Genomic DNA, 10,212 nt, shown 5'->3' on the forward strand with positions numbered 1-10,212 from the left:
TGAATGGATTTGGTAAATGGAAACCGAAAGAAAAGCCCGTCATATGTAAGTGTGTATGTGTAGACACACACATTATATTATATTATATATATATACATAAAATCACTAACATCCACTTTTCCATGCCCACATGGAATTTTGAGACATTTTCTACACTCAGATGCCCTTCCTGCCCTTCCTCTCACCAACTCTTACTTGTTTTTAAGAAGGTACTATAAATATGTGTGTATCTGTGTGTGTGTGTGTGTGTGTGTGTTTGAATATGCCTTTATCTTGACATCATGTGATGGTTGTAAATGAGTATCACCATCATATAAGCAATGTTGTTTGTTGCCAGTCTACACGTGGGGTAGTATTACCTTGCTTGGAAACAGCTAAGAGTTGGCAACTAGAAGAGCCTCCAGCCATAGGAAATCTGTCTCAACAAATTCTGTCTGACTCGTGCAAACATGGAAAGTGGATGTTAAAATGATGATGATATACTTATATAAAGTTTACTTTCTGAAAAGGGGTATTGTTAGGGTCAACAACAGAAATTTCAAGTGCAACAGCAATCTGCCACCAGATGCAAGATGCTTGCCTCAATTTTGACACATGTGGGAGTTAAGAGATTTTTTTTTTTTTTCTGAGGGGAAAATACATGTCAAAAGAAGGAGATGAAACAAGAATTTCAACACCTGAAATGATATTGCCATTTTTGCCTGCAACCAGATATTTTCCTTTAATTCTTTAGCATTTAAAGCTGGCTATATTCAGCCCAAATATTTTTCCTGATCAAACTGGCCAGAATCAGCCTCTCACATAAATCATACAATGTCAGTCTTTGTGTGTGTGGGGGGGGGGGGCCCACATCACATCCTTGATTGAAATTTCAAAGCTACAAGATAACATGACTAGATCAAAACAATATAGATAAATAAGCACTACATTTCATCTGAATGCTAAAGGGTTAATCTAGCACAGCTAAGAAAAGATTTGTTCTGCGGTTCCTCCTGGCTTTTAAAACAAAAAGTGCTCCAGGAATACTTACATTTGTCTCTGATAAGAAATCACTATTGTTTTAACCAGAGAATTCTCAATTTTATACTGTATGTATGGCTTTTATAATGGTTAATATCGGTTTGCGAAGATCTATGGAGGCAAGCGAAAGCAAAACCATCAATGGCACTTGTGCCCAGCATCGCCTTCCTGGCACTTGTGCCAGATGGCACGTGTAAAGACATTTGAGCAAGATCGTTGCCAGTGCCGCCGAACTGGCTCCTGTGCAGGTGGCATGTAAAATACACCATTTTGAGTGTGGCTGTTGCCAGTACCACCTGACTGGCCTTCGTGCCGGTGGCACGTAAAAGCACCAACTACACTCTCGGAGTGGTTGGCGTTAGGAAGGGCATCCAGCTGTAGAAGCTCTGCCAAATCAGATTGGAGCCTGGTGTAGCTATCTGGTTTCACCAGTCCTCAGTCAAATCGTCCAACCCATGCTAGCATGGAAAGCAGACGTTAAACGATGATGATGATGATGATGAATACTTAGCTATAAACAGCTAAGTAGACTGAGCAGACAGTGTTAAGTGTTTTGGCTATGATTGTACTACACTGAGAAAATAGGAATAGTTAACTCTTTTGGCCAATGTTCAGAGACCTTAGAGGGTCTGTTGGTTGCCACCTTCTCCTGATCAATACCACTAAACCTTTTGTTCTTTCATTATTGACAATATCAATCTATTTTGGCAGATGCCAGGCTATTTTGGCACAAATAGTTGTTAGAAGATCTAAATATTTTATCATGTCTTGTTGGGTGAAACAGGACCAGGTTCAGATCCTACCAATATTGAAGTTACAGAAGATCAAAACACAAAGGAAGAGCCATCACTTACAATAACAGACTCTTTGAAAGGATTCTGTCAAAGGAGAATGAACATAAACCAATAATAATGAGGATTCTGATAATGATAGTAATGATCATTATGACAATGATGATGATTATTGTAATGAAGATTATGACAATGATAATTATGAGAATTTATAAGGATAATGATGACAATCATGGCAAAGATGACAAAAGCAAAGATGATTATGACAGTTGTGACAGTGATGATAATAATGACAATTATGACAATGAATGACAATTATGATGATCACAATCGTGATGATAATGAAGACAACAATATTTTACATAGATTAAGATACACAACTTTGAAAGTGTCAATGTTAAAAGTTGAGCCAGGAATTTCTCTTCAAACATTTATACAAAATAGTTGCTTTGACACAAAAAACCTTTTTTTAATGAGCGAAGTTTATAATTTTCAGCACTGATTGCTTACAGTTAAACAAGAAAAATTTTAATTTTGTTCAACAATAACTTGCAAGCAAAGAAAACAATAAAACTATTGATAGCCACAAACAAAATTAATATAAGACTAGGATAAGTTTTATTATGTTATTATTAAAGAATGAGAAATTACATGGAAATAAAAACAGACAAATTTGCAGGGGGATATTTATTTCATGATGAAATCAAAGTGAAATATAGTTCACCTGGTTTTTTTAAAGCTTATTAAGAGATTATCTAATGAAGAAGATTAAGCTTATGAACTTTACACACACACACACACACACACACACACACAAACACACATACATATATATATATATATGTATGAACAACTCTACAATCACATTCACCCACACACAAAATAAAAACAAACTTAAAATCAGAGATTAACTGCACAAGATAAATAAGAAAACTGTACAATTTCTGATTTGGATTAAGACCTTAACAAAACTCCACTTAATAAATATTAAGAAATAATCAGTGAAACTAAAATGAAACAAATCGTCACATCAGCTGATTAAAGATTACTGAGCTACAGAAACCAAACAATAACAGGCTTTAAAGTGTTTCACTTGAAAATATCAAATAATGGCTGATAGTGAGGAGATGGGAAACAAACCAAACACAAAAGAAAAAAATATCTAGGGATGATTCAGTTGACCTAGACCAGGGGTTCTTAACCCTTTATCTATGGACTCTTTTGATTACTATTTTATTCTGGTGAACCCCCATAGCCATTCGATGTTTAAAAACTAGTTTTATAGAAACCTCTTTCAAAGTTCCTATTTTGTTTTTCACACATTCCCTGTGTAGGTTGAACTATGTAAAATGTTAGAGAGAGAGAAATCTGTTTCTTACAATATATACATCTAAAAAATTTTTCAGGAGTACTTAAAATACTATTGTGGATCCCAATAATCTTATATGGACCCTCAGAGGCCATATGGACCCTGGTTGAGATCCACTGACCTAGAATAAGGTTCAGTGGCTGAATGGTTAGTCATACTAAGATTAAGATTTGATAATGCATGTATTATACACACATTCACACATTATTAAATCAGCAGGAGTTACAAAGTGACTTGAGAGCCAAGAGCTCAGTGAATGGACACATAATTTGCTCCAGCATGGGACAATCTTGAGTCAGATTGTAACTTCTCAAATTATTAATAAAAAGTATATGTATTCTCATGTCTAGAGTTCTATTTTCCTAATGTATCACCAACACACACACACACACACATAATCTTATAAGGCTTTGATTGGCCTAGGGCTACCAGAAATTCTTGCTTAAATCAACTGTCTCCAATAAAGGTGAGTGTTTCAACTCAGCATATCAAAATGATAAAATGATGATCAATTATACATACTGCCTCTTGTGTAGAGCTTCAACATCTTAGAATACCATTTTACATTAAGTGCACTTTTCCCAACAGGGTGGCCATGAAAAGTGGAAAGTCTTTAACCAAGAACACTTATGCTGGCATAAATATCAGTGTTGACACTTTGGTTGACATCTTCACAACCTAGTTACATAGAGCCCTTTGGGGAAGCTTTCTCAAAAAGTTCACCGATTCCAAGAAGAATGTCTGACTTATGCGAATTAAAGAGTAAAATCTATAGTCATGTTGTACAAGATTCCACAGAAAACCCCCTTGTATTTTACATGGCCCTTGTGGTGGTGTGAGTGAAATTACACAGATGATAAGCATGTCTTCAAGAAGCTAATACTTTACCAATATTTTTTTTAATTTTGTTTTTGTCCTGTTACTATCCTAGTTTGAACCTATGCATTCTGCTGTTGAAATGTTTGTCAACATATAAAATGTGGTAGTTTTGTTTTGTTTTTTTCTTTGGGGGAGTGGGGGGTGCACCCATGTATGTATACATTACCTGGATTTTCTTAGTAGTTTCTTTTTACTATCTCTCACCTGTCTCAGGTCTTAACTTTCAGTAATCTCATCTCTTCTAAAGTAGCTTTCAATCTTTCATTTGAGGAATTCCATAGCCTACTTTAACACCCATTAAACTCACTTTCTCTTTTCTGCTAATTCTTCCAACCCAACTTACCATTTTAGTCTCACTTCATGAAATTCAGCACCACAATCAACAAGATATCCCAAGGTTGAAATATTTTGCCTCAATGTACTGAAATATTATGTCTGCTTTTTACATACCAGAAAATTCCATTCCAAACAGCAGAATTTCTAAATTTCTTCCAGTTAGCCAAGGTATTGTAGTGCTTAAATACAATATAACATCTACCGATGCCATCTGTCAACACTAATTAATATTTCTAAGGTAGTTTAAGGCAGCAAGTAGGCAGAATCATTAACATGTTGGGGAAAATGCTTACAGGCATTTCTTTCATCTTTATGTTCTGAGTTCAAATTCTGCTGAGGCCAACTTCACCTTTCATCCTTTGGGGGGTCAATGTAATTGATTTACCCCCCTCACCCCAAACTTACAAGCCTTGTGACAAAAATTTGAAACCAATATTTCTATGATAGTTGAACTGGTTTACTGCAAATATTTCCAGTAAAGTTTCTTGTCACATTCTGTCTAGTACTGAAGATGAAACAGGCCCAACTAGAATGAAATTGCATTCTTTATGATCTCTCAGAGAGTGTAAATCCAAAATTGCCTTAGAGCAAGGCCAGAAATACTCTCTTACAGATAATAAATTCATTTCTTTTAAAGTGTGTTCAGTTATTTTCCTTATACACAAAATGACAAAGGCGTACCATTGTTTTAGTTATATCTTTACTCATTTGTTTTTACATCTGTTTTTCAATGTTTGCATGGGTTAAATGAATATGTTATATTAAAGTATCATCTTACAGTCAGATACTTTTTTTTGACACTAACACTTACTTGTATTGCAAGTAAGGGATATCTTATTCCTCACAGTTTTCAGAGCATAAAACATGCAGATGATTTATTGACAGAAATGCCAACAACAACACTGCTCAAATGTCCTATCTTTCATATAAAGGAATGCAGGTGTAAACAAACACACAGATTGTTTTGAAATTCAATTCAACAATCTACTAGTGAGAAAAATGTAAAAAAACTTTCTTCTCAAAAATGATATGATTTACTTTTTGGCAGACATTTGTCATTATAAACCAGAAAGTCAGACACAATAAGCTCTGGACAAGACATTTAAAACCCTTCTGAGCTTAATCTTCCATGTGTGTCCTCTCAATCTAATAGTTTTTTCTTTCTCCTTGAATGGAAGGCTTTTCTACAGATTTTACATTCATTTTCTGAAGTATGCCTGAATGAAGAGCAGCATTTATAAATTTAGACATATCTGAATCTTGTTGAAGCATGAAATGTTTCAATTCAATGGATGTCTTATTTTTAATTATTCATCCACAAAAAAGAAACTGTTTCATTTATTTATAAAATAAAGTAGCGTAATGGTTTCCCCCTGAAGACACCACAGAGTGACAAGTAAGACTGGAACTCCTGACCACATTAGTAATTTATTACCTTAACTCTTTAGCATTTAAACCAACCAGAACCAACCAGCCTAAATATTCTGCTTGTTTTGTGTTCAAACCAGATAGACCTGGCTTCTCACGTCTACTCTGCAATATCATTCAAAAAATACCCTATCACATCATTGAAATCTCAAAGCCATGAGATAATGCATGATTAATTCAAAATAATGTGAATAAATAAGCATTACATTTGACAGAATAATTTGAATGCCAAAGGGTTAAACTCAAAACTACTAACTCTACATTTGTCACTTCATTTTTTCTCCCCTATTTCTTCTACCTGACACAGATAGACGGGTTTTGTAAAATCAGATATTTCAACTATATTCGACAAAGTCACGATTAGATACCCTTTCTGCTGTTAATCACAAAACTGCAAGGCTAAGAATAGAAGCTACCCTAACTCAAGACAGAAGGCACATATTTAAGCTAAGAGATTAAAAGGAAACATTGATCTGTCTGTAATTCAAAGTTTTGGCTTACCACCAATCACTTTATTTCTTTAGTTCAATCAGTAAAGAAAGAAAACAATTCTTGGAAATAAAGAATCTTAATTATTTTCACTTAATTTTACAGGAATATCCAGAATTCCCCACCCCATCTCTTTGATGATAACTCAAAGATGATACTAATTAAAATATGATATTCTGCTTCAAGAGATATTAGAATTTTTCCTTGATATTCCCAACTTTAGATGTTTAATTTGAACCAATTGACCTTATCTCTACAATAGGTACCACCATCCCTTCTTATCCAGTCCTCAAGGAAAAGAAGTTGAAAGAGATGCAATGAAGTAAAGAAACCATTGTGACGACTAATTTTTACCAACATAATTATTGATTTCTTTTAACAAGGCAGAAGGCCAATTTTGCTGAGAGATTTGAGTTAATTAGGCATATCTTCTTCGTTGTTTCACTTCCATTTTCCCATGAGAGAATGGTGCTTTGGTTATTACAGCTGGATAACCTTGTTATTATTTTAGTCAACCATGAAGCTCAAGTAGAACCTGTTTTATTCATCAAACAAATAAAACAAGAGGCATGATCATAGTTTCCCTAAGGTCACAGCACCATGGTTGTAGTACTGTAGCATAACCATGTGGTGAGTAACTCGTTTACTATTTCAGTTAGTGGTACTTATTTTAGATAGTACTATATGGGTCCATTAGCAGTACTTGGTTGACATTGTGGTACTTATTTCAGGTCAAGGAACATATTTTATCCCATTGGCTCAGGAACATAAAACTTTAAACAAGACCAGTGTTTTGCAAGGTGAAACCCACACACACACAATATTGTGGTGGGGGCTTGGGACTTCAGAATAGAGTATGGGATCGCTGGAGGGATGGATAGGTGTGTTTGTGTGTATCATGTGACTGACCAGGCTATCAGATGTTGTTAAACATTGCTGGTCACAATGCGCTTATGCATTGTTTTAGCCTTCAAATGACAGCACCCCGCTGGCTAGGCGTGCAGGTCAACAATCCCCACTGATCGAAGGGGGGCTGGAGCAATGTGAAATGAAGTGTTTTACTCAAGAACACAATGTGACACCCAATCAGGGAACTGAACCCACAATCTAACAATCGTGAGTGCAACAGCCCAACCACTAGGCCACATGCCTTCACACACACACACACACACACACACACACACACACACACACACACACACACACACACACACACACACACACACACACAATCATAATAACAGTAACTGTTTCTAGCATAGACACAAGGCCTGAAATCTAGGGGGCAAGGGAATAATTAATACCATCAGGCCCAGTACTTGACTTTATTTTAACAACCAAGGAAGGATGAAAAGTAAAATTGACTTCAACAGGATTTAACCTCAGAAGACAAAGGGCAGTAAACCATGTAAGGCCTTTTGTTTAATACTCAAATAATTCTGCCAATCCACTGCCCTATTATTTATAGTAATAATAACAGCAATCTTAGGTGGTAATAGTAATAATAATAATAATAGTCCTATTATATGCAAAAGGCCTAAATTTGGGGGAGAGATTAAGTTGATTACATCGACCTCAGTGCTCAACTGGTACTTATTTTATCAACCATGAAAGGATGAAAGATAAAGTTGACTTCAGCAGAATTTCAACTTGAAACATAGCAATGGATGAAAAGCCAGTAAGCAGTTTGCCACCCTAGATAATAATAACAATGATGATAACAATAATTATGGTTTCTTGCATAGGTGCAAGAGCAGTTCTTTTTTTTACAGTAAAATGGTATAGACAAATAAAGTAGCATATTAGTGGTTCCTTATTTTAAAAGAATTAGAGGGAATGGAATAGCAAATATACCAAGATGTGAGCTCAAAATGTCGAGAAATGAGCTTAAATTAATTTGGTGAATTAACACTTCTACTAATTTGCCGATAAGGATTTCTTTGCTAGGGGCACAAAGCCCTTTTTTTGTTCAGACAATAATCGTGCTGACTAACGGTATATAAGTGGCTATCTTTTTACAGGGGCCAACAGTATTAAAAAGATATCAAGGTATTTAGATAGGAGTATAAAATTAAATCTCAAATATTTAGTCTGGTCTTTCTAATGCATTGATCATCACCATCTACCTGGTGTTAAATTATTCAAGACTTTGTTGAATTATTAAACAAATAACACAGGAAAGATACAAAAATCACTAACAAATGTGAAATATCCCCAGTTTTGAAAACAGGAATAACCACAAGCCAGAGACTAACAAAAACAATAATAACAAGACACATGCGTGAAAACACATGCACACAAACACATATTCAAGACAGTGGAAGCATGTGAGTTGCTGGTAGAACAAAAACCATAACAAAAAATTTAATTTAAAAACAAAAACTTTAAAAAAAAAATGCTGGACATTTTCTTAAGCAAAAGTTGAATGTCAAGAGGCAAGACAAAAGTAGAACAAAAAATAGCTTAAAATAAATGTAAAACACTATAGAACATTTTTTTTTTTAACGAACAAAATGCTGCAACGTAAATCCTAAATTTGCAGAAATTCAAGAAAGCAATTAATAATAATAATAATAATAATAATAATAATAATGCTTAAATCATCACAACAACAACAATAGCAACACCAACAGCAATAGTAAAAATAAGAAACCATGCTAGCAGAATCACTAACCTGAGAGAATCTCCAATGCTGCATGTTATTGGAAGTAAGTTGAGACCACTGTTAGATGAGATATTAAGGTTTTATCTCATTGATATATGTATAAATATCAATAACAACAATAATAGTATCAATGCCATTAACAACATCGTAAAAAAATTATTCAATTACCTATTTTTTTTTTTTAGAAATTTACCAGAAAAGTGGCACAGAATTGGTGGGGAGGGGGAATGTAAAAGAAATCAAATTTTGGTGACAAAAAATTCTTGGCAGAAGGAAACAATTACCCCATTTCTTGCACTTTTCCTCCTCTATGAAGAGATGATAAGAGCTATTCCAAAATTCCACTGATCAGAAGTTACACCTGTTTCATAAGACAGGTGTAATAGTAAATATTTACCATAAATTGAATGCCCAGATTAATAAAATATAAAACAGATCACATCAAATCCTACAGTTTTGATACAACTCTGTGAAGATTACTTGAAGAGTGATGTATGTGTGTAGGTATATTATGTGATTGTGTGTGTAGATGTGAATATGTTGATATGGGGATGAATATGAGCATAGGTTAACTAAAATATATCTATATGATAACTATCATCATCGGCTTTGCATCCATTATTCCATGCTTGCATGAATTCATTGAGGTGGATTTGTTACAGCAGGATGCTCTCCCTGCTGCCAACCATCACCTGTTTCCAAGCAAGATAATGTTTCCTCATGTCTAGACGTTTTTCTCTGAAGGCTGGAAACAAATATTTGTATGACAGTGACACTCATTTACAAACATCATGTGATATCAAAACAAGGAGACCCCCCCACACACGCACACACACACATAAGCTTCTTTTAGTTTCCATCAAATAAATCCATTTACAAGGCTCTGATCATTCCAAAGGTAAAATCAAAGACACTTCTGTATCTACTGAGTATCTTTACTTTCACCTGTACATCCAAATAAACATACATGTATGCATGAAAATGAGTAAATATATAAATATGATTCGTGTTGTTTTTTTACATCTATTTTTCCACAGTAGCAGGAGTTGGACGAACACAAAAAAAATAATAGAAAATCATCTGTATTTGTATATCTCATTATCAATATTCTATATAAATATTTGTCTATTGAAATAAGTTATAGGCAATCATTTTAAATTGAAAACGCATTAACTGAACAATTAATGTAGGCTTCAGGTTCTGCTCTTGGAACTTTTTTTTTTTTTTTTTTTTTT

General features: G+C 34.4%; 1 protein-coding gene across 9 annotated transcripts in view; it reads right to left on the reverse strand.

Annotated features, from left to right (window-relative positions):
* Positions 1-10,212, reverse strand: part of LOC106880762 (plectin) — a 114,752-nt gene that overhangs the window by 62,981 nt on the left and 41,559 nt on the right. For 3 of the 9 annotated variants that reach the window (XM_052971081.1, XM_052971084.1, XM_052971082.1), the window contains one exon: positions 8,987-9,034. The exons of 3 other annotated variants lie outside the window; for them this stretch is intronic. In XM_052971081.1, coding sequence (XP_052827041.1) covers positions 8,987-9,034 — 48 coding nt within the window. The remainder of the gene's footprint in view (positions 1-8,986; positions 9,035-10,212) is intronic. 3 more of the 9 variants (XM_052971088.1, XM_052971083.1, XM_052971086.1) reach the window with 1 other exon arrangement.

This window comes from Octopus bimaculoides, chromosome 10, assembly GCF_001194135.2.
Source record: "Octopus bimaculoides isolate UCB-OBI-ISO-001 chromosome 10, ASM119413v2, whole genome shotgun sequence".
In the NCBI taxonomy this organism is placed as follows: Eukaryota; Metazoa; Mollusca; class Cephalopoda; order Octopoda; family Octopodidae; genus Octopus; species Octopus bimaculoides.